Source organism: Musca domestica, unplaced genomic scaffold (genome assembly GCF_030504385.1).
Source record: "Musca domestica strain aabys unplaced genomic scaffold, Musca_domestica.polishedcontigs.V.1.1 1, whole genome shotgun sequence".
Taxonomy (NCBI): domain Eukaryota; kingdom Metazoa; phylum Arthropoda; class Insecta; order Diptera; family Muscidae; genus Musca; species Musca domestica.
Window position 1 is genome coordinate 345,331 of NW_026712114.1, and position 26,207 is coordinate 371,537.

The window sequence follows — 26,207 nt, forward strand, 5'->3', positions numbered from 1 at the left end:
ACGTGGATTTTTAAAGAAGCAATTTTCGAGGACCATCAGACCAATAAACGTGGATTTTTAAAGAAGCAATTTTCGAGGACCATCAGACCAATAAACGTGGTTTTTAAAGAAGCAATTTTCGAGGACCATCAGACCAATAAACGTGGATTTTTAAAGAAGCAATTTTCGAGGACCATCAGACCAATAAACGTGGTTTTTTAAAGAAGCAATTTTCGAGGACCATCAGACCAATAAACGTGGATTTTTAAAGAAGCAATTTTCGAGGACCATCAGACCAATAAACGTGGTTTTTTAAAGAAGTAATTTTCGAGGACCATCAGACCAATAAACGTGGATTTTTAAAGAAGTAATTTTCGAGGACCATCAGACCAATAAAAGTGGATTTTTAAAGAAGCAATTTTCGAGGACCATCAGAGCAATAAACGTGGTTTTTTAAAGAAGTAATTTTCGAGGACCATCAGACCAATAAACGTGGATTTTTAAAGAAGCAATTTTCGAGGACCATCAGACCAATAAACGTGGATTTTTAAAGAAGCAATTTTCGAGGACCATCAGACCAATAAAAGTGGATTTCTAAAGAGGCACTTTTCAAGGACCAACAGACCAATAAGCGTGGATTTTTAAAGAGGCACTTTTCAGGGACCAACAGACCAATAAGCGTGGATTTTTAAAGAGGCACTTTTCAAGGACCAACAGACCAATAAGCGTGGATTTTTAAAGAAGCACTTTTCGAGGACCAACAGACCAATAAACGTGGATTTTTAAAGAAGCACTTTTCGAGGACCAACAGACCAACAAACGTGGATTTTTAAAGAAACACTTTTCAAGGACCAACAGACCAATAAGCGTGGATTTTTAAAGAAACACTTTTCAAGGACCAACAGACCAATAAGCGTGGATTTTTAAAGAAACACTTTTCAAGGACCAACAGACCAATAAGCGTGGATTTTTAAAGAAACACTTTTCAAGGACCAACAGACCAATAAGCGTGGATTTTTAAAGAAACACTTTTCAAGGACCAACAGACCAATAAGCGTGGATTTTTAAAGAAACACTTTTCAAGGACCAACAGACCAATAAGCGTGGATTTTTAAAGAAACACTTTTCAAGGACCAACAGACCAATAAGCGTGGATTTTTAAAGAAACACTTTTCAAGGACCAACAGACCAATAAGCGTGGATTTTTAAAGAACACTTTTCAAGGACCAACAGACCAATAAGCGTGGATTTTTAAAGAAACACTTTTCAAGGACCAACAGACCAATAAGCGTGGATTTTTAAAGAAACACTTTTCAAGGACCAACAGACCAATAAGCGTGGATTTTTAAAGAAACACTTTTCAAGGACCAACAGACCAATAAGCGTGGATTTTTAAAGAAACACTTTTCAAGGACCAACAGACCAATAAGCGTGGATTTTTAAAGAAACACTTTTCAAGGACCAACAGACCAATAAGCGTGGATTTTTAAAGAACACTTTTCAAGGACCAACAGACCAATAAGCGTGGATTTTTAAAGAAACACTTTTCAAGGACCAACAGACCAATAAGCGTGGATTTTTAAAGAAACACTTTTCAAGGACCAACAGACCAATAAGCGTGGATTTTAAAGAAACACTTTTCAAGGACCAACAGACCAATAAGCGTGGATTTTTAAAGAAACACTTTTCAAGGACCAACAGACCAATAAGCGTGGATTTTTAAAGAAACACTTTTCAAGGACCAACAGACCAATAAGCGTGGATTTTTAAAGAAACACTTTTCAAGGACCAACAGACCAATAAGCGTGGATTTTTAAAGAAACACTTTTCAAGGACCAACAGACCAATAAGCGTGGATTTTTAAAGAAACACTTTTCAAGGACCAACAGACCAATAAGCGTGGATTTTAAAGAAACACTTTTCAAGGACCAACAGACCAATAAGCGTGGATTTTTAAAGAAACACTTTTCAAGGACCAACAGACCAATAAGCGTGGATTTTTAAAGAAACACTTTTCAAGGACCAACAGACCAATAAGCGTGGATTTTTAAAGAAACACTTTTCAAGGACCAACAGACCAATAAGCGTGGATTTTTAAAGAAACACTTTTCAAGGACCAACAGACCAATAAGCGTGGATTTTTAAAGAAACACTTTTCAAGGACCAACAGACCAATAAGCGTGGATTTTTAAAGAAACACTTTTCAAGGACCAATAAGCGTGGATTTTTAAAGAAACACTTTTCAAGGACCAATAAGCGTGGATTTTTAAAGAAACACTTTTCAAGGACCAATAAGCGTGGATTTTTAAAGAAACACTTTTCAAGGACCAATAAGCGTGGATTTTTAAAGAAACACTTTTCAAGGACCAACAGACCAATAAGCGTGGATTTTTAAAGAAACACTTTTCAAGGACCAACAGACCAATAAGCGTGGATTTTTAAAGAAACACTTTTCAAGGACCAACAGACCAATAAGCGTGGATTTTTAAAGAAACACTTTTCAAGGACCAACAGACCAATAAGCGTGGATTTTTAAAGAAACACTTTTCAAGGACCAACAGACCAATAAGCGTGGATTTTTAAAGAAACACTTTTCAAGGACCAACAGACCAATAAGCGTGGATTTTTAAAGAAACACTTTTCAAGGACCAACAGACCAATAAGCGTGGATTTTTAAAGAAACACTTTTCAAGGACCAACAGACCAATAAGCGTGGATTTTTAAAGAAACACTTTCCAAGGACCAACCGACCAATAACCCACGAATTTTAAAGAAGCACTTTCCAAGGACCAACCGACCAATAATCCACGAATTTTCAAGAATGGTTTTAAAAGGACCAACCGACCAATAAACCACGAATTTTCAAGAATGGGTTTTAAAGGACCAACCGACCAATAATCCACGAATTTTCAAGAATGTTTTTTCATGGACCAACCGACCAAAAATCCACGAATTTTCAAGAATGGTTTTTCAAGGACTAACCGACCAATAATCCACGAATTTTCAAGAATGTTTTTTCAAGGACCATTTTATCAAAAAAAAAAATAAAAAAAAGCTTCAAAGACCAACGGACCAATAATCCACAATTTTTAAGAATAGTTTTCATGGATAATTTTTTCATGGATAGATTTTCGAAGACCAACCGACCAATAATCCACTATTTTTCCAGAGGAGAGTTTTTCAAGGACCATTTTTTTTCAAGAAAAGTTTTTCAAGGACCAATTGGTCAATAATCAAGGACTTTTTCCACATTTGTTTTTCAAGTAATAACATACCAATAACCCAAGATTTTTTCAAGAATATCCAATTTTTTTTTTAAGGACCAACAATATTTTTCCAATTTGAGATTATAGGATAGGATCTACGTCACTCCTTCTTCTGTCAGAATTATTACCGGGGAGCCATAGTGACAAATTATGTTATAAAAATTCTTCCTAAACTTTCATTTACACCCCTCTCATTAATTAGACTTTCAAAATTGATACACCCGAACTTACAAATAACCAAAAAGACCCTTTTCGCAATTATACAAGAAGTGCAACCTGCTGCTAAAGCATCGGTTCTTCCAACATTCGCAATGCAGCTCATCACCGGGACCAACTAAATGAACAAGCAGACATACCAAACGACAGAAATGCCAAACACCAGGACAAGCCAGCATTTAGTAATGCCAAAGCCAATGCAGCAAAAAAAAAAGAACGAATCAATGGAAATGAACATGCGAAACTTTTCATTTTCGAACAGATGAGTTCTGGGCTTTTGCGAGAATCCCAAGCATGGCAAACCAAAAAAAAAAAACCGAACACTTCAAACGACTCACACGCAGTGTAAAATACAACGTAAGCAACACAACTACCACTACACCATTGCAACGCCATATCATCAGCCACATACGACGCTTCGTTCTAAAGGATATCACTTGAGGAAAATAACATTCCCTTTCGTGCCCAAACAAACTCATTGAAAACGTCGTTCTTGCTTTCTTATGGCCAAATGAGTGCAGCCATGGCGGCACATGAAGCCGAAGAAAAAGCATACAGCAAACTGCAACACATATCAACCTGCCACCAGCTTCAGCTGTTCTGATGTGTGTTGCCAATATCCAACACGATGCAGTAGTAACCCAGTCCGCACAGCCAGCCAGCAAGCCATGGTAACTCAGACACCAACAATCGGCAGCAGGGGCAACATTTACAGCAGCCGTCTTCATGAGCCCGCACACTCACTCACACACACACACACAGCGTTCAAGATAGGCGTTTACTTCATTGAGTCTTGGGCCATTCCATTGCATATTCTTAGCCTTGGCTTAACTTAATACGTTTAAAGTTAACTTAATATAATTTAAGAACCTCATCGATTTTCTGGTATCTGTCTATATCTAAATGAATGTCGGTCCGTCTGTCTGTCGATTCGCATACGGAACGAATGTGTATTTGAATATTTTTTTATGTCTGCGTGTTTAGCAGACTTTAAGACTAAGCCTTTTTTTGCGGGTCCATGTCTTCAATATGCATGTGAAAGATTCCAAGTTGATCAGTGGTTCTTGGATTTGTTTAACTGACACCACAGCAAGTTGGAAGGAGGTGATGGAGAGCGGGGTTGCCATTTTGGGATGCTTAGGAAAAAAAAATGGTCGAAAAACCTATAAACATTTGCCAAATGAAGACTTCTTACAGAATCATAAAGTCTTCAGGTAGAAGACCCTGAGATCTTTTTCATATAAGAAGGTGGGGTCTTCTCTCAGAGATGATGATGAAATTCTCTCTCATAGAAGAAGTTCTTCTCTCACAAAAGACCAATAGGTCTTCTCTCATAGAAAACCAATAGGTCTTTTCCCTTAGAAGACAATGATCTTCTTCTCTCACAGAAGACAATGAGATAGTCTCTCGGAGATGACGATGAGGTCTTCTTTCATCGAAGACGACGTGGGTTTTCTCTTAGAAGACAACGAGATGTTCTTTTATAGAAGACCCTGAGGTCTTCACCTACAGAAGACTCCCAGAAGATCACTTGGTCTTTTTACTAGAAGACCCTGAGATATTCTCCCAGAGTCGACGATGAGGTCTAACTCAAAGTAAACAGATATGTATTCTCGAATAGAAGATAAAAAGGTTCTCTCGCTCAAAAAAAAGAGGTCTTCTCTCATAGAAGACAGAAAGGTGTTCTGTTATAGAAAACAGAGAGGTCTTCTCTCATAGAAGACAGAACGGTCTTCTCTCATAGCAGACAGAGAGGTCTTCTCTCATAGCAGAGAGAGAGAGAGGTCTTCTCCCTTAAAAGACAATGACGTTTTCTCTCACAGAAGACCATAAGATATTCTCTCAGAGATGACAACGTGGTTTTTCTCTTAGAAGACAACGAGATTTTCTCTTATAGAAGACCCACAGAAGATCACCGGGTCTTCTTTCATAGAAGACCATGACATATTCTCTAAGAGACGAAGATGAGGTCTAACTCAAAGTAGACAGATACGTATTGTCGAATAGAAGATAAGAAGGATCACCCTCAAAAAAAAAAAAAAAAAAAAAAAAAAACACGAGTTCTTCGTTTACTCATAGAAGACAGAGAGGGCTTTTCTCATACGAGCGGTCTGAAGAGCATAATTTATTCTCTCAGATATTACTATGAGGTCTCACTTATAGAGGACAGAGAGGTCTTCCTCATAGAAGATAGATAAGTCTTCCTCATAGAAGAGAGGGAAGGTTCTCTCATAATAGAGATGGAGGTTTCTCTCATAGAAGACTATAAGGTCTTCTCCAATTGAAGACCATGTGGATCAGAAAGGGCTTTTTTTGGAATACCCTGAGTTTTTATCTCTTGGCCATATTTATTTAAAATAAATAGCACAACGGCAACACTGATCTGTCTGCCAGCATCAAAATTTGACCAAGACAACTTGCATCGCCAACATTTGCGATTTGTGCAGCATAATTCTTCGACATAAATGAACATTTATGTGGAGCTATTTAGTGATTTTGTACGAACCAAACAACATTTGATAACAAAAAAAAAAAAAAAAACAAAAAAAAAACACCACAAGTACCAACAATAAGTGGCAGTTAGGAAATTATTTAATTTTGGTTCGCCTCCCTAGCCATCTTTGCAGAGGCGCTGTTATGAACGCAATCATCGATAGTAGTAGTAGTAGCCGCATAAGAACAACCATTGATCGACATTTAGAAGTGAATTACAAGTAATGTTATTTTTCATTTTCTGCCACTCTTCCTCGTCGCTGTTGTTGTTGTTCCTGTTGTCCGAAATAATTTTGTTTTAAATTATTGACTCGAGTAGGTGGTGTATACAAATTAAACAAGTAATTGCGCAATAACTTCTCTCTCTCTCTCTCTCTCTCTCTCTCTGGGAACAGAACAAAAGACTTAAGACAGCAACGTGCAAAAGAAACAATGTTTTCGAAATGAGCGAAAATTATGGGGTTCGAATGGAAATCAAATAAGAATGGGGTTTGAATTATATATACAAGATTGAAAGGAAGTTTTAAATACTTGGAAAGAATTTGTTGTGAAAGCATTTGTAGTTTTTTTGCAGATATGGTTAAGGTTTGGCCCAGAATCCAAGTTTTTTTGGATTTTCACCTACAAACCGATAACTATCGAATGCATTTGGAATTTTCCACAGCCCAGATTGACTATGAAATTATAAGAAATTTAAATGTGGACAGTGAAATGACAAGAATGTCGGAGTGGATTTGAAAAAAGTGCCAAATTTGTCGAAAATAAAGAAGGTTTTTTATAAAGCGAAATTTTGCGATATTTTTTAATGGTACGTCCTAGGTATACAAAATTCTATTGTTCAGAGACTCACAATGAAATTTGATCTAGAATATTTCCTTCTTTAATACTTCGTCTAAAAAATGAAGAATTAAGGGAGATATTGACTCAGAATAGAAACGTCATAAATTCGCAGCAAAAAGCGAAAACACATAATTTTCATTTGTAATATATAATTTTCGAATGTAATTTTCTTAAAAACTATAAAATCTAGCTATACAGTTCATTGCGAGATTTATAGTAAAATTCTAAGTAGAATATTTCTTCTTTTGACATTTTCTTTCTAAAATGGAATTTTAGGTTACTTTCAGGCATCATATCGAAAAAAGTCCAAGAAAAAAATTGTTCAAAAAAATTAAGGAATATTTTCGATTTTTTTGGGAAGATTGATGCTACTATTTTTTTTTTGACAGACAGTAGAAATGAAGATTTTGTTCCTTTAGTGACTCACAGTGAAATTTGATGAAGAGTATTTTTATACCCTCCATCATGGGTAGGAGAGTATATTAACTTTGTCATTCCGTTTGTAACACCTCTAAATATTCGTCGTAGACCCCATAAAGTATATATATTCATAATCAGCATAAAATTCTAAGACGATTTAGCGATGTCCGTCTGTCTGTCTGTCCGTCTGTCTGTCTGTCTGTCCGTCTGTCTGTCTGTTGAAATCACGATAGAGCCCACATTATTTGACGTAGGCCTTTGAAATTTGGCACAAGTGTGTGTATTGTCCCTAGGATGGTTGGTATTGAAAATGAGATATATCGGTCCACGTTCTGGTATAGTCCCCATATAACGGTACCTCCCGATATTCGGTATTTTGATGATTTATGCCACATTTTTCCACGGATTTATCTGAAAATTGGTATTTGTAGGTCATGACGGGTCTCTGAGCGTGTGCCAAAACATTGCATGTATAGGTCCACGTTTTGGTATAGCCCCCATATAACGGTACCTACCGATATTCGGTATTTTGATGATTTATGCCACATTTTTTCACGGATTTGTCTGAAAATTGGTATTTGTAGGTCACAACGGGTCCCTGAGCGTGTGGCAAAACATTGCATGTATAGGTCCACGTTCTGGTATAGTCCCCATATAACGGTACCTCCCGATATTCGGTATTTTGATGATTTATGCCACATTTTTTCACTGATTTGTGTAAAAGTTGGTATTTGTGGGTCATAATGGGTCCTAGTTCGTGTGGCGAAACATTGTAATTATAGGTGCACGTGTTGGTGTAGCCCCTATATAACGGTACCTCCCGATATTCGGCATTTTAATGTTTTTTGCCACATTTCTTCTAATGTTCTTTTACCTTAGGGTGGAGGGTATTAAAAGTTTGGCCCGGCCGAACTTAATGTTTTTTTACTTGTTATTTTTAACCACATCATTCCAAAATAATGCTTTGTAGAGAATTATGCATAAACTCAAATAAAGTACGGTTTAAATGTCACTGTTGGTCTCTCTTGTTAAGATATGGATGTGGTTTGGAGAATGTGTACAATAATTTTAAGAAAAGTACTAATTAGTACTAAATTTGTTATTGGGTGAAGGGATAGAGCTGGAATCATAAATTTGATATGAATGTCACTTTTGTCTCTTTAATTGACAGAAGGAGCTGATTTTGGATATGCGTACTATAATCGTACTGAATAATACTAAATATGATAATTGGGGAAAATCACAGAGCTAATCCTGAGGTAAGGATATGAAGGAGAAAAATACTAAATGGTACTAATTTTGGATCTCTGTTAGTGTCTGGGACGGAGAGATGTACTACATGTATACTAAACGTTACTAAAATTGGTATTGGATGAAGGGAGAGGGAATGTTTAAAATTTGGTATTTGAAGTTCGTAATGGAACCTACAGTCTATGACAGAAAATTGTCTGTGCAGGTCCACGTCTTTGTATAGCCCCCATATAACGGAACCTCCCGATATTCGATATTTCAATGATTATAGCGACATTATTCACCGGAATTGTTTCAAATTTGGTATTTGAAGTTCGTAATGGATACTACAGCCTATGACAGAAAATTGTCTGTGCAGGTTTACGTCTTCGTGTAGCCCCCATATAACGGTACCTCCCGATATTCACCGATTTTTTTCAAGTTTCGCATTTGAATATTGTAATGGCTTATGACAAAAGTTGCCTATGCGCATAGACCCTAATGTACCGGCTACATTCGGTTTTTTTTAAGATTGTAACAGAATTGTAAAAAATTGTCAAATTGGTTCCATATGTTGGAGGGTATTCAAAGGTCGGCGCCGTGGAACTTATATGTTTATTTATTTATTTAATTATCTTCAAATACTTTGTTAAATTTTTTCGCATTGGGAGTTTTCGAAGCCTACTTGGTGATATATTTCATTCGGCAAACCTTCTCTTTCGAACTTTTTATTAAACTTCTTAAATTCGTATTCGTTTGAAATTGTGTGTAAATTTTAAGCCTCGGACATTGATCCAAAATACCCCAAATATCCAATTTTTTTTTTCAAATTTTTGTTATAGAATATCTATATTTTCTACTTCTAATCTTTTGTATGTAATCATCTGCACGAGAAAGCTGGTCAACAACAATTCGGTAGTTCTTCTTCACATATTTACCCTAACTAATTGCCATCATTATTAACTGTCAATTTTTCTACGCCATTTAGCCAATGAATAAATTTCCTACCGTAATTGACCAGTAGTCTCCTTCTTCTTCTTCTTCTTCTTCTTATTTTTTATTTATTTGAAAAATTCATGTAATTTGTCTTCAGCGGATTGTTCGGATCCCCGAAATTCATCGATTATCTTTATTAATGCCTGCTTTTAATGTTTCAATATCACATCTGCATATCAAAGCTAATGTTCAACAACAACAACAACAGGTCTAAGCGGAAGATATTCGTGTGGAGCACACACACCGATATACCCACATTTATTCTCCTCTAAGCCCACAATTTAAAAAGCAATTTTTCATTGTTATCTATGCAAATGTGTGTGTTGTTTTTTTGGTATTTCATTTTTGCCATCCTAGATGTGGTAGCCAAAATCTGTGGTAACTAAGTTGGGAATATTTTTTTCCTAAATTAACTATGACATGACAAATACGGGTTGAATAGATTTTTATCAAACATTATTGATATTTGAATAAGCGTTGTGTATGTGAGTCTGGCCATCGTCTCTCGACTCGTCGCGTTACATTTATGGTTAAGAGATTTGATTTCTGCGATAAAATCACCAGTTAAACAAGTGCGAAATTTTTTCGGTTAACAAAATTAAAATTAATGATAGCGGGTAAAGTAAATTGGATTGCTTTGATAATGGTTAGGATTGAAAATATTGCTCGAGTTCGGTGACTAGTTAATCTGATAAATGGAAAAAAAAAACTGGCTAGATCACCAATCAAATGAAGTTGTTTGCACATGGACCAAGTTTGTATCTTAAGTCTTTTGTATGGTGTGAAAACTTTTTGAGATTTTGACTGGTTTTCCAATTGCTGATTTGAAATCGCACATCTTTTTAAAGTCCTTTGAAGATTAAACTGTATTTAAACTACTCAATATTCGAAGGTATATTAAAAAAGTGAAATATATTAATATATTGATATCGGATAAAAAATAATCGGAAATTAAATTATATAAAACTTAGCGCCGAAATTAAAATAATGACAATTTACAATAAATAAGTAAAAAAGGTGTTAGTTCGGTCGGGCCGAACTTTGAATACCCTCTACCATTTGGAACAAATTTGGCAAATTTAAAAAAAAAACGTTAAAAAATCTGTTAAAATCTTACAATTACCGAATGTAGCCGTTATATTAGGTTCTATACGACGACGTGGACCCACATAGGCAACTTTTGTCATAAGTCATTACAATATTCAAATGTAGAACTTGAAACAGAATTCGGCGAATAATGTAGCTAAAATCATCACAATACCGAATATAGGGAGGTTATGTGGGGGCTATAGCAAAACGTGGACCTGCACAGATAATTTTCTGTCCAAATTTGAAACAATTCTGGTGAATAATGTCGCTAAAATCATCAAAATACCAAATATCGCGAGGTACCGTTTTATGAAGGCTATACGAAGACGTGAACCTGCACAGACAATTTTCTGTCTTAGGCTGTAGTAACCATTATACAATTCAAATACCAAACTTGAAACAATTCTGGTGAAAAATGTCTCTAAAATCCTTAAAATACCGAATATCGGGAGGTACCGTTTTATGAAGGCTATATGAAGACGTGAACCTGCACAGACAATTTTCTGTCTTAGGCTGTAGTATCCATTACGACCTTTAATACCAAATTTGAAACAATTCCGGTGAATAAATTCGCTAAAATCATCAAAATAACGAATATCGGGAGGTACCGTTTTATGAAGGCTCTACGAAGACGTAAATCTGCACAGACAATTTTCTGTCTTAGGCTGTAGTAACCATTATAAAATTCAAATACCAAATTTGAAACAATTCTGGTGAATAATGTCGCTAAAATCGTCAAAATACCAAATATCGGGAGGTACCGTTTTATGAAGGCTATACAAAAACGTGACCTGCGCAGACAATTTTCTGTCTTAGGTTGTAGTATCCATTACGGACTTTAAATACCAAATTTTAAACAATTCCGGTGAATAAATTCTCTAAAATCATCAAAATACCTAAAATAGGGTGGTACCATTATATGGGGGCTATGCGAAAACGTGGACCTACATGGTCCATTTTTAATACCAAAAGTCCTGCAGACATAATATATGAGTAAATTTTTATCAACCTAGTAGTATTTTTCGTAGACTTCGTTCGAAAGCTAGAATGATTTCCACAAACGGACTGACGGATGGGCATCGCTAAATCGACATAGAATCTTATGCTGATCAAAAATATATATTTTGTGGGGTTTAGAATGCATATTTCGGGGTGTTACAAACGGAATGGCAAAATTAATATACCCTCCATATATGGAGGAGGGTATAAAAAGCTCATTGTTGATCGCGGAATCTAAAAGATAATGCTTTCTATACCAATGAGAAATATCAAATGAAAGACAATGGACAATGTTCGCACATACCTTCAGTTAACTACCCTCAAACATGGCCATTTATGAAATAAGGGAATAATAAATAGGGGAAGACCATGAGGTTTTCTCCTACTGAGGATCATAATTTCTTCTCTCGTAAAAGACAACAAGGTCTTCTCTTAGAGTGGACCTTGAAATCTTCTCTCATAGAAGAGCATTACGTCTACGCTTATCTTGGTCCGATAGTGTCAAATAAGGCTGGGTTCATGGAAATTCGTACTATGATGGAGTGTATGATGGATGTTCCAAAGGGTTTTTGGATATTCTTACTATAAGTCTACGAAAAGTACAAGAGTGTACTACATTTGGTACCACATTTATATGAACGGTTAGAGCTAGGTTTTTGGTGGGTAGTTTTGGAAGTGTGAATTCGAAGCTAGACTTGGGTGAGAGTCACTCCTGGTCCGAAGATGTCCGATAAGGCTGGATTTTTTGAAATAAGTAATTCGTACGAAAAATACTAAAAGGCACTAAATATGGTACCCTACAGTGGAGCTAGAACGCTTAAATTTGGTATGAGGATCACTGATAGAGTGTATGATGGATGTAGCAAAGGATTTTTGGAAATTCTCATTCGTAAAATCTACGAAAAATACTAAAATGTACTGCATTTGGTACCACATTTCGTATCATGCGAACGGTTAGAGCTAAAAACTTGAAATTTGGTATTAGAATCAAGGTTGAGGAGTGGGGTCGATGCAGACAGGTACTTTTCGAAGTGTGTACGCGAAAAGTACTAAACGGTACTATATTTGGTACAATTTGATTTTGGAGGAACGGAAGAAGCTGGAATCCTGACTGGAAAACCACAAGTGGCTATCGTTAAAGCACTCCAGCATTTAAATGTGAATAAATCTTTTGTGTTTCGTACCATCGCTCGTTAACGTGATACTGGTAGCGTAGCCCGACGTCAAGGAAGTGGACGGAAGAAAACAGCAAAATCAGCAGAAATGGTTCCAAAAGTAAAGAAGCGACTTTATCGAAACCCGCGTCGCAGCGGCCGAAAAATTCCTCGTGAGTTGAACATATCGCAATAATTGAAAAAATGAGCTCGGGGTAAGAACTTACACCCCAACAGAAAGAAAATAGGCCGAAAGTGGTGAACTGCCGAATTTGGTTTTCTCCGTCTCCGATGAGAAAACATTCGTTGTCAAACAAAATTATAGTGTTTCTTGCCAAAGAGGTCAGCTGAAAATGTGCACCTTCGGTTGGCCATGGTGATGGTGTGGGCCGTCATAACAGCCGAAGGTCGCTTTCCGCTCGTATTAATTGACCGTGGCATCAGAATAAATGCCGAATATTATCGCGAAAATATTCTGGAGGGTGTAGCCTTGGGCACGCAAACATTTTGGCCGCAGACCTTGAACATTCCAACAGGACTCAGCACTCGCCACCCAAGAATGGTTACAACATGAGATTCCTTTCTTCGTTTCCAACGCACAATGGCCACCAAAATCTCCGGATACCAATTCATTGGACTATTGTGTCTGGAGTATTTTGGAAAGCAAAGTTGGCACTAAAAAATACCAAAGTGTCGATCACCTTAAGCAAGCGGTTCGCCGGGAATGGGCCAAAATACAGCAGAGCAACACTCGGTTAGCGTGTGACGGTTTCATTGGCCATTTGAAGGCCGTAATTCATGCCGAAGGAGACTAATTCGAATATATCTAAACTTATTCTAAAATTTAATGCTATTTCCGACATTTCTGGCTTTCATTCAATAAAATTAAAAACAAAATGTAAAAATGATGGCGTTTATGACTGTGTTTCAGTTTTTATACCCTCCACCTTGGAAAGATGGAGGTAATTTGATGATTTTGCCACATTTTTTCACGGATTTGTCTAAAAATTGGTGTTTGTTGGTCATAATGGGTTCCAGCTCCGGTGGCGAAACATTGCATGTATGGGTCCATGATTTGGTATAGCCCCCATACAACGGTACCTCCCGATATTCGATATTTTGATGGTTTTTGCCACATTTTTTCATTGATTTGTCTAAAAATTGGTATTTGTGGGTCATAATGGGTCCTAGTTCGTGTGGCGAAACATTGTATATATAGGTCCACGTTTTGATATAGTCCCCATATAACGGTACCTCCCGATGTTCGGTAATTTGATAATTTTTGCCACATTTTTTCACGGATTTGTCTGAAAATTGGTATTTGTAGGTAATAATGGGTTCTAGCTCCGGTGGCGAAACATTGCATGTGTAGGTCCACGATTTGGTATAGCTCCCATATAACGGTACCTCCCGATATTCGGCATTTTAATGGTTTTTGCGACATTTCTTCTAATGTTCCCTTTACCCTAAGGTGGGGGGTATTAAAAGTTTGGCCCGGACGAACTTAATGTTTTTTTTTACTTGTTTTTAACCGACCCTGTATAACGATACCTCTCGATATTCGGTATTTTGACTTTGATTGATTTGATTTAAGCGACGTTATTCACCGGGATTGTTTCAAATTTCGTATTTAAAGCTCGGATTCGGTATTACACCCGATGACAAAAAAAAATACGAAAATACGACGAACCACGTCTTCTTATAGCCCCCATATAAGGGGTAACAGTTGAGAGGTATTTTTCAAATCATTTTTTAAAAAATTTCAAGTTCCTTCAAAATGATGGAGGTTGAACTCAGCTGCTGTTTTACTTGTATACCTATACTTTCATAATCTGTTAGATTTTCCCGGTAATGATTGGAAAAATTGAAATTTCAAAATTTGAAATTGTGGTGAGGTTGTGGGAAAATTTCATTAATTTTGATTTTAATTTAATATTTCAAGTTCCTTCTTAAGACGGAACAATTTTCAAAATATTTTAATATTTTCCATTTTCTTTGTGAGGATTTTTGTCAGAATTCAATGAACGAGCTAAGGAAGAAAAACTGATTATCTAAACCTCCGAAGATGCCACAACCAATTTTCAGTTGCATGTAACGTCTTTAGCAAAGTCTTTGTGCTACGCCCGATCTTTCACTTTCCATTGTGAGCGAGGGAGCGAGTGAGTGAGTCTTATCATCACGATCTTAATGTGTTGTATATTTTTAGCAGCCTTAAGTTTTATCCTTTTAGCACATATTAATTAAAAATTGTTTATTCAAGCGAATCCAAAGCTAATGTATGCTAGTCAAAGGGAGGAGAAAAAAAAACTAGACAAGTCAGCTAAAACCAACTACAGAGACAAAGTGCACCCCTTTTTTCCAACGAGAAGTTGGCAGCAAAAATCCAAGTTCTTTAAATTTTCTAAATTAACAAAGCATGTTTAACCAGGATTCTAGTTTTCGAAATCATTTTTTGTTTTCAGCCTGGCTTTGTTCGCTGGCGAGGGAACCTTACTGTTCGGATGATGTTAACCCGACTTATGATTAATGTTTGGCCAATGGATGGTTTGTAATGTTACTGGGCTGGTTTTTTTTTTTCGTTGCCTGTCTGTCCGTCTATCTTTCTCTCTTTAATGCTGTTCAATGAGATGCTGGCAGCAGGAAGTTTGCTGTTGTTGCTTGGTGTTGGTGTTGGAGTTTGGTGTGTTGTTGCTGTTCATGTAACTGGCAACAAGCACTTGTTCGTCTACAACAGTTTTCATTATGAGTCGGTTTTTTGTTGTTTGCTTCGCCTTAAACTGCCTGCGCTTCATATTTTTTGTATTTCTGTTTCTTTTTTTTTTTTTTGCTGTTGATATTCTTCATGTGGACCAAGAGTTTATTATACACTTGTTGCAGATTATGCTTTATAATGTTACTTGTTGTAAACGATGTCCAGCATTGTCGGGCATCACAAGGTGAAAGAACATTCTGTCTGTCTGTCTATCGGGTCTACGTCCATGTTCTGTTGGTTTAAAGGAATTTAAAGGTTCTTTTATTCCAGTTTTTTCCAAAGCGTTTCTTTAGCATTGTTTTGTTAAGCGCTTAACATTTATGCAGTTTTTTTCTCCTGTTCGTCTTTTTTTTTTTTTGGAATTTGTCTGCACTTAAAAGCTTATGTAGTAGTAGTTTTGTAGGCCTTTCGCTCAGCTACTTACCTGTCCAGCCAGAAGGGCATTCACATGTAAAATCACCATCACCATCTAGACATATACCACCATTGCGGCAGGGATTTGGCGAACATTCATTAAGATCTAGAAAATGGAAGGAGAAAAAGAAGCATAAGTAGCAGAAATCACAAGTAGTAGAATATGCCGGTACAGCATAAAAATAAATGAATTGCAGACTAAGCTAAATGTAATAATTTTTTTCTCGTTCTTGGGAGATTTAAAGATAGCACCTTAATTAGTATTGGGGCAAAATGCAATATTGTCAGTTTACTGGAGGTGGAGTTTGAAATGGGAGGGGGAAAATAGAAAGGCAGGTATTGGGGAGAGATCATTTTGTACTAAGCTTTCAACTTCATATGTCTGACTATGGACGATTTTAAGATTAACGCGGCAAGTACCCGCCTCTATGTTAGCGTAAATTCCACCCAAAAATTGTAGATTCATTCCAAGAGTGCCTTTTTGGTACTCAAAATTTACAATTTGTACTGTTTTTATTTATCAAATTTCAAGATTATAGTTCTATTCCTTCACCCAACAACAATTTTTTTTATAATTTTTGTACAAATTTAAGACGCATTTCTACCTCCATCTCCAAATCTCAACCTCAGATACTTTAGAATCACATTTCGGGATTTCATCTCTGTAATCTCCCCCATTACCAAATTTAGTACCATTTAGTACAATTATATTACTCATTTCCGAAACTACCTCCATATCTTAACTCCAGCCACCAACAGAGGCCTAAATATCGAATTTCAGCTCTAACCCTTCCCCCAATGCCACATTTAGGACTATTTAATACTTTTCGTGCAAATATAGGACTCATTAAAAAAAAAAAAAAAAAAAAAAAACACCTCCAAATGTCAACTAGTGATACCAATGGTTATTTAAATATCAAATTTCAGAATTTTATCTTTTTCCTTCACCCAATACCAAATATAGTACCATTTAGTACTTTTCGTACAAATATAGGATGCATTTAAAAATACACCTCCATATGACCGGGCTACACATAAATATAGTCCTTATTCAAAATTTCAGATGTCAAGCAACATCTTATCACCCAATACCAAATTAGGTACTATTTAGTACTTTTCGTACAATTAAAGTAAATATCTTAACTCAGACACCAACCGTGGCATTTATATCAAATTTCAGCTATAATTCGTCACCCAATGCCATATATCAATCGCAAAGACCTCAAGAGACCACAATATAAATTTTCCGGATTTTAGCTATGTAACTTCTCCCATTACCAAATTTAGTACCACTTAATACTTTTCGTACAATTAACTCAGACACCAACCATGACACCCAACTCATTCACCCAATACCAAATATAGTACCATTTAGTACTTTTCGTAAAAATATAGTACACATTTCCCAAAATACCTCCATATGTCCAGGCTACATACGAACAGCGGCCCTAATACCAAATTTCAGATTTCAAGTACTATCTGTTCACCCAATACCAAATTGCACCAAATATAGAACTATTTAGTACTTTACGTACACGTGTAGTACACATTTCAAACCACCTTTTTATCACAAATATTCTACCAAAAGGGACCCAACTACAAAATTTCTTAATTCCAGCTACATTCTTTCACCATAAACCAAACTGTTTTAAATTTATTACCATTTTGTACAGTTCACACACTTAGTACACTTTTCCAAAAACCAACCATGATTCTCATGAAAAATTTCAAAATATCAGATTTTAGTTTTATCGGTTCACATTATACCAAATAGTACCAAGTTTTGTACCATTTTACAATTTTTCCTAACCTTAAAGTTCGAAATTCCAGAACTCTTTGGTATATCTATCCTGCGCTCCATCAGTGACTCTTATTCCAAATTTCAGAATTCCAGCTCCCTCGGTTATCACAATTTCAATTTGTACTAAATTTAATATGAATACGAATTTCCAAATCTTTCTACTTCCAGTGATCCCATCCATATTTTTAACCCTCCACCATAGTATGGAGGGTATATTAAGTTTGTCATTCCGTCATTCATTCCGAAATATACATTTTAGACCCCACTTGATCAGCATAAAATTCTATGTCGATTCAGCGATGTCCGTCCGTCTGTGGAAAACACTCTAGCTTCCGAACGAAATGAAGTAGATTGATAACATTTTACTCAAATGTATATTATGTCTGCAGGACTTTTGGTATTGAAAATGGACCATGTAGGTCCACGTTTTGGTATAGCCCCCATATAACTGTACCTCCCGATATTCGATATTTTGATGATTTTAGCGACATTATTCACCGGAATTGTTTTAAATTTGGTATTTAAAGTTCGTAATGGATACTACAGCCTAAGGCAGAAAATTGTCTGTCCACATTTTGATATAGCCCCACGTAGTAGTACCTCCCTTTATTGATGATTTAAGCTACATTATTAACCGCATATGAATATTGTAATGGCTCGTAACAAAAGTTGCCAATGCAGGTCCACGTCATCGTTTAGACCCTAATATGAAGGCTACATTTGGTATTTTTAAGATATTAACAGAATTTTTACGGGTTTAATTTTTTTTTTTTTTTTGAAAATTGCGTTCCATATGGTGGAGGGGATTTTTGTACCATTTAGTACACATAACAAAAAATTTCCAAAAACTACCTACATCCCTCAGTCCTGCAATGCAATAGTAATCTTATTACTAATTTTTAAGATTCCACCTCCATTTGTTCTACCAAAATTTAAATAGTACCAAATTTAGTACCATTCTTAGAATGCTTAGTAATCTTATTTCAGAATTTCAAAATTCCAGCTCTATCGGTTTACCCAAATTGAAATTGTACCAAATCAAGAACCATTTAGCATTTTTTGTGCACATTAGTACAAATATCGAAAAATACCTCCATATCCTAATCCTAAACTCCGCAAGTAATGTTAATTTAAAATTTTAGGAATTTAGCTCCATCAGTTCGTACAAATTCAAATTGTAGTCAATTTTGTACAGTCTAGTACTTTTCGTATACATGGGTACACATTTCCAAAACTCCCTCCATGCATCGAGTCTACTCCTCAACATTGATTCCCATTCCAAATTTCAAGTTTTTAGCTCTACCCGTTCACAAGATATGAAATGGTACCCAATGTAGTACTTTTCGTACACACATAATGTGAATTTTCAAAAACCCTTTGGTACATCTACCATACACTCCATCTGTGACCCTCATTCCATATTTTAGAATTCTAGCTCATACCTTTTGTCCAATAGAAAATATTTAATTTTTAGTACATTTTAGTACTTTTCGTACCCTTTTAGCACGAAATTCTAGAAAAAATCGAGCCTCATCACACGCCTATACACCAAGACTGACCCTCGTGCAAAATTTCTGTTGCCACAAAATTGAACCCCTTACGACCTTTAAATTCAGAATTTCAAACAATTTCGTTGGTAAATGTGACGGAAATCGTCAAAATACCGAATTATGGGTATGTACGAAAACGTGGAACGACATGGGTCATTTAAACACTTGATATGATTACAATTCATTCGTGATTAAAACCATGGTACAATAAGGAGGTAGAACAACTTCGTAAAAGTACAGAAACACACCCCTGGGGCTATGCCCGCTTTCTGTCTGAATTATTCTAAAGTAGATGCAGCAGGTGGTTCTAATTAATTTATTATTTTTAATTATTTTGCATATCTTTTAAAAGGCGCGAAAGATGAATGAAATACCTGGATGTTCTTTCAAAAAATATGATCTACACTGATCGATCTTCCAATCCCATGGCAAAAATGCTTATTACCCTTAATGTGCGCCCTGCAATGTACGTTTTTTCAAATCCTTGATTTGGAAAATATTTGGTTTTCGTTTTTGAAAACTATAAATACATACACAAAATTGGCAGAAGTCGGCAGACTTAGAAAAAAATTTAATCAGCTGTTAGCTCTATCTTACCTTTTTACTATACCATGAAAACAGGCATAAATTCCTAAATCCACATAGAATTTTACGCCATAAGTCCCTTTAGTATAATGCAGGATATGGGGCTGATGGAGGGTATTTAAAATTTTCCAGTGTCTTAGAAAATATAACAAAAATGTTCCTAACAATTAATGTCACACTTTTAATCCCTTTTCTTTTTAATCCTCTGCAAAAAAACTGCGGTTAAGATTAAAGACAAAAAAACGGTGATGAAATACAAAAGACTTAAGACACAAGCACCTATTGGGCGCCAAACATCACACGTGTAATAGAATATTCAATACTTTGTGTTTCCTCAATCTAAACCGATATTCAATACTTTATTCAACACCATTGGCAGAAAAAGGGAGAAGATTCATTTCAATGCTTTAACATAAACAATTTTCCAGTCGATTGGCAAAATACAAGGCCTCTCACACCACAAAACAATTCTTCAGAATTTTAAACATGAAGCTCTGGTTGCCGCCGTCATCGCCACTAATGTAGCAGCAACTTGAAATGGGTTATTAATTTTAATCAAGCGTTAAATATCTTTTTTTTACGGCAAATGTTTCTTAATTTTATGATTAAGTGATTAATTTTGCTTTTTTTTAGCAAAAGAAGGCCTTCGCCACTGCCAGAGACTAATCACCGGCAGTCTAATGAAAATGTAAACCAAAAGCAAAACAAAAAAACTCCGTTTTGATTTAGCCAAAAAACCCAAAATTCTCACACTCCAAACTCCGCAAAAATAAAAATAACAACAACAACAATGTGAAAACTTACTGTGCTCACAAAACGTTCCCGTATAGCCAGCATGACATTTACAAAAGGTGCCCACATCAACCATTTCGCATGTGCCGTGTCCCGAACAGGGCAAACTTTTTGATGAATCAATGATGGTGGCATTGGCGAAACATCCATCTGGAAATTGCACAAATACAAATAACGATTTTTTTTTTTAAACTTTTTCATAACTTAGTTGTGCTTGTTCTTCCTCTGCTCATTATTTTCTTTAAATATTAATCAAATATGCTCAATTTTTTAAGGGGAAAGGGTAGTTGTGGCGATGGGGGACGAAATACTTACCATTACAATGTGGCTGATTGCAGAGCGGTCGTATCTGTTCGCAGTGCTTGCCTGCTCTTCCCGGTGGGCAGTGACAATAGTAGCTACCCGGTGTGTTCAAGCAGCGACCCTCCAAACAGGGTGATGGTGTACAATGGTCATTGGCCTCCTGAAATGATGAAGAAAACTATGAAGTTGAAGAGCAATTAATTTCATTATTTGAAAAAATGACTCAATCATTTAAAATGTAATGCTAGTTTTTAATTCGATATTTTATATGCAGGGGGAAAATAGGTTCCACCAGGAGTGGGTCCTGGCTGAGAGAGATATTTTGATATACAAAGTCCGAAAAGAATTGCTGACATTTTTCGCATACATAAATTCTGACAATTGTAACGCTTTGTGGGGGAGTTGCCAGAGGGGGTGGGCCGATATCTACCACCTTCACACCAGACCTTGTGTTGGTAGAAATATTGAAATGTGTGAAACTTGAAGAGAATCGTATGCGTATTTCGGATTTTCAGAGATGTATAATTATTTAAAAATTTGACCCGTTGTGTGGGAGGTACCAGAAGGTGTGGTCCATAATATCATATCTTTATGCCAGCTCTTGTGTTGGTAAAAATATTGAGATATGCAAAACTTGAAGAAAATCGGACCCATATATCATATTTTATTGAAGTTAAAATTATTCAAAATTTTACCTTTTGTGGAGGAGGTACCAGAAGGAGTAAACCGATGCATTCCATATTTTTAACAGATCTTGTGTTAGTGGATATATTAGGATGTGCCACATTTGAAAAGTATCATTTCGCCTTTTATGAGCGTGTCATGGTTATTTACAATTTTGACCCGTTGTGGGCAAGGTACTAGAAGCAGTGGTCCGTTCTATCCCTTCTTGATTCCAGAACTTGTGTTGATAAAAGAATTGGGATGGGATGAATAAGCTCTATAAGCTATCTGGTACCATATATCATTGTTGTCGAACGCATATTACGGATGTGTGCGGACTTAAACACCAAATCGGATGAAACATATATATGAGGTCTATAGCTATATCTGAACCGGTTTTTTTCTTAGCAAATTTGATTTGCTTTTTTCTAGACTGAATTTTTGAAAAATTCAGGTCATTTGGACTGACATTGGCCATTTGGGGCACAATTAACCCGAAATCGGTTGAAGATATATATGGGAGCTATCTTGATAAAATTTGGCGGAGGTATTTCAGGGCTGCGTCTGATATCTGATTCCAAACATAATTTTTGTGGGGTGCATATTACGAATATGGGGGACTTAAACGCCAAATCGGATGAAACCTGTATATGGGAGCTATAGCTGAATATCTGAATGGATTTTCACCAAATTTGCAGTACTGGTTTCTAGGATGAATTCAGTCGGATGTACCAAAATGCAGGACTTTTGGACTGAGGCGGAGGTATTTCTGGGCTGCGTCTGACGGGCGTCTTCCATATAGACTAGAAGACGGTCGTCTTCCATAGACTAGAAGACGGTCGTCTTCCATAGACTAGAAGACGGTCGTCTTCCATAGGCTAGAAGACGGTCGTCTTTCATAGGCTAGAAGACGGTCGTCTTTCATAGGCTAGAAGACGGTCGTCTTTCATAGGCTAGAAGACGGTCGTCTTTCATAGGCTAGAAGACGGTCGTCTTTCATAGACTAGAAGACGGTCGTCTTCCATAGGCTAGAAGACGGTCGTCTTCCATAGACTAGAAGACGGTCGTCTTCCATAGACTAGAAGACAGTCGTCTTCCATAGACTAGGAGACGGTCGTCTTCCATAGCTTAGAAGACGGTCGTCTTCCGTAGATTAGAAGACGGTCCTCTTCCATAGACTAGAAGACGGTTGTCTTCCATAGACTAGAAGACGGTTGTCTTCCATAGATTAGAAGGCAGTTGTGTTCCATAGAGTAGAAGACGGTCCTCTTCCATAAACTAGAAGAGGGTCATCTTCTATAGACTAGAACACGGTCCTCTTCCATAGACTAGAAGACGGTCCTCTTCCATAGATTGGAAGACGGTCCTCTTCCATAGATTGGAAGACGGTCCTCTTCCATAGATTGGAAGACAGTCATCTTCCATAGACTAGAAGACGTTCCTCTTCCATAGACTAGAAAACGGTCCTCTTCCATAGACTAGAAAACGGTCTTCTTCCATAGACTAGAAGACGGTCGTCTTCCATAGACTAAAAGATGTTCGTCTTCCATAGACTAGAAGATGTTCGTCTTCTATAGACTAGAAGATGTTCGTCTTCCATAGACTAGAAGATGTTCGTCTTCCATAGACTAGAAGACGGTCGTCTTCCATAGACCAGAAGACGGTCGTCTTCCATAGAATAAGAAACGGTCTCCAACAGAATAGAATTGAAGATCCTGAATAGGTTTTCTAAAGAATTGAAGAAGAATTGAGAGTCTTTCTGTAGTAGAATACCCTGAAGATGTCTCCTGGAATAGTATTTTCTATTAAACTGGCCCTCATGAGATATTCTATGAAAGCGAGAACACTCAAGGGGTTTCCATAGAAAAGAAGAGCCTCAAGGAGGTTTGCTATAGATGAGAAGGCCTTTTTTGGGTTCTCTATAGAAGGGAAGACCTTAAAAAGATCTCCTATAGACAGGAAAATTCTGAAGTCTTCTTCTACAAATTACAGATATTCTGCAGAATACTCTCCAGGTTTACTTTAGAGGTTTTCCATAGAAGAAGACACCGTAAAAAGTTCTAAACAAGTCTTCTGTAGAATAGGAGACGCTGAAGAGATTTTTTTTAAGAAATAGAGAACGCTTAAGAGGTTTTCTGTAGAATAGGATACCCTGAGGGAGTCTTCAATGATATGGAAGATTTATAAGAAGCCTTTTATAATAGAAGTCCCTTTTAAGCTATTATATAGAATACGTTAAGAAATGTGAGTAAGTCATAAATCCCCTATCAGAAAGTCTGACTGATTTGAAATAGCGGAAACGATTTATTTAATATGTGAATGGGCATTTTCATATTGCATTTTAAATCTTCTATTTCTAATAATCTCGCAAGGAAGTTACAATATTTGTGGAGGAAATTAATTTGAAAAAATCAGAAACAATGACAAATGCAACAAATTGGATGCCAATTCATTTCCTGCATAAACAGTGAATTGCCAAAAGGCATATTGGAAAAAAGTAGGAAATATAACAAAGCCGACCAGAGGTTATTGTTGTTGAGATTCCTCTTGGACTGAGAACAGATGATGATTCATATTAAAAAAAAAAAAAAAAGAATTTACAAATCATGGTTAGGAAACGTAGGCTAAGAAACAAATAAAAATCAAGGTTTACAATTATGTGACAGTGAAGCATTTGAAAAAGATAAAAAGAAGAAAAGAAACAAAGAATGTCAAAAATAATTAGTTAAAATTTAGATGACGGAACGCTCCAATTCCATTCATGAAGAAAAAAGAAGAAGCTACCCAGATGCCAGAAAAAAAATAAAATAAAATAGTTATTTAATACACAGCTCCACGTAGCTCAATCATCATCATCGTCATCATTTGTAACCTAAGCTGGGGATTTTAAATCCCTCCCGCCTCACATAAAAAAAAACGAAACAAACACGTGAGAAAATCGTTAAGATAAGCAAAGAATCAAAACGGCTGCTACAGCAGCAATAAAACAGAAAACGGAAATTGAACCGAAAAAAAGTGTTAGTCACTCTGGGTCACCAAAACCTCCGAAAGAATACCTGAACACTCCTCCAACACCGACTCACCACCACCAGTTTAATCCAGGTTTTATAAATACATTTATGGACTTTGATTTTGTCTTCAGGCATTTGGAACATAAATTCGAGAGTCATTCCATTTCCTGGACATTGCCATTGGGGAGCAATGTCTGTCGTGTGTATATGTGTGTGCGTGTGCGCTCGTGTGTCGCCTTTCTTCCCCTCTTTTTTTCATATTCTCATCACAATTGATTGCCCGTAATGCGATTAGTGTTAAAAGGTATTAAAGCATCAAAATCGTGTGACAGATACTGCTGTATGATACATACAACAATAACAACAACAAAAACAGCAATAACAACAACAACCGCGTTGTCATGTTTGTGTTGTGTGCTGTTGATCGCATTCACTGTGGCCCGATCATTGCCGTCGTCCAACATACATCCAACACACATTGTGTCGAATTGCAGCTCTAGCTCCTGTCTTGTTTGTTGGTCGCTTGGTCTGTCTTTCTTTCTGCTTGTCTTCGTTGGACAGGGTGTTCGTTGTTGTTGTTTGTCTCCAGATTGTTGGCTATTTTGTCCATTGATCGTTCCTTAATACGCATGCAAAAGAATAACGCAGTTATGAGACAATTTTCATGAGTGGTTTGAACAGTGGGTAGGCACAAGATTTGGAATTTTGGTGTCAGCTTATCAAGGTTGCCAAATAAAATATATATAATTGATGATTATATATCTTTGGTAATAACTTATTAAGCACCTATGCTATATATGTCCTGCGGAAATTGAATTTATGCTCACTGTATCCCACATTCGTATATAACAGTTCCGACTTATTTATGGATGATTTGAGTCGGTGATCTGATATAGTGTTAGGGATAACAAGTAAAGAAGCTGTAAGTTCGGCCGGGACGAACTTTGAATATCCTCCACCATTTAGTACAAATTTGGCAATTTCCAAAAAAAAAAAAATTAATAAAAATTCTGTTAAAATCTTAAAACTACCGAATGTAGCCTATATTAGGGTCTATACGTGGACCGGTACAGGCAACTTTTGTCACAAGCCATTACAATATTCAAATGCAAAACTTGAAAAAATATATGTTTATTATGTAGCTAAAATCATCCAAATACCGAATATAAGGAGGTACCATGGGGGTTATAAAACGTGGACCTGCGCATACAATTTTCTGTCATAGGCTGTAGTATTCATTACGAACTTCAAATACTAAATTTGTAAATAAAGTCTCTAAAATCATCAAAATACCCAATATCGGGAGGTACCATTATATGGGGGCTGTACGAAGACGTGGGCCTACATGGCTCATTTTCTGTCTTAGCATGTAGTATCCGTTACGAACTTCAAATACCAAATTTGAAACAATTCCGATAAATAATGTCGCTAAAATCATCAGAATGTCGAATATCGGGTGGTACCGTTATATGGGGTCTATACGCTAATATGGGGTCTATACGAAGACGTGAACCTACATGGCCCATTTTCTGTCTTAAGCCGTAGTATCTATTACGAACTTTAAATACCAATTTTGAAACAATTCCGGTAAATAAAGTCGCTAAAATCATCAAAATACCGAATAAAGGGAGGTACCATGGGGGTTATAAAACAT

The 26,207-nt window shown here is 36.4% G+C and overlaps 1 protein-coding gene across 1 annotated transcript in view; it reads right to left on the reverse strand.

Moving 5' to 3' along the window:
• Positions 1–26,207, reverse strand: part of LOC131806485 (protein serrate-like) — a 95,327-nt gene that overhangs the window by 8,972 nt on the left and 60,148 nt on the right. Inside the window, exons 11-13 of the mRNA XM_059130634.1 lie at positions 20,892–21,039; positions 20,589–20,726; positions 15,859–15,954 (exon numbers count right to left, since the gene is read on the reverse strand). Of these exons, the coding sequence (XP_058986617.1) occupies positions 15,859–15,954; positions 20,589–20,726; positions 20,892–21,039 (382 nt within the window). The remainder of the gene's footprint in view (positions 1–15,858; positions 15,955–20,588; positions 20,727–20,891; positions 21,040–26,207) is intronic.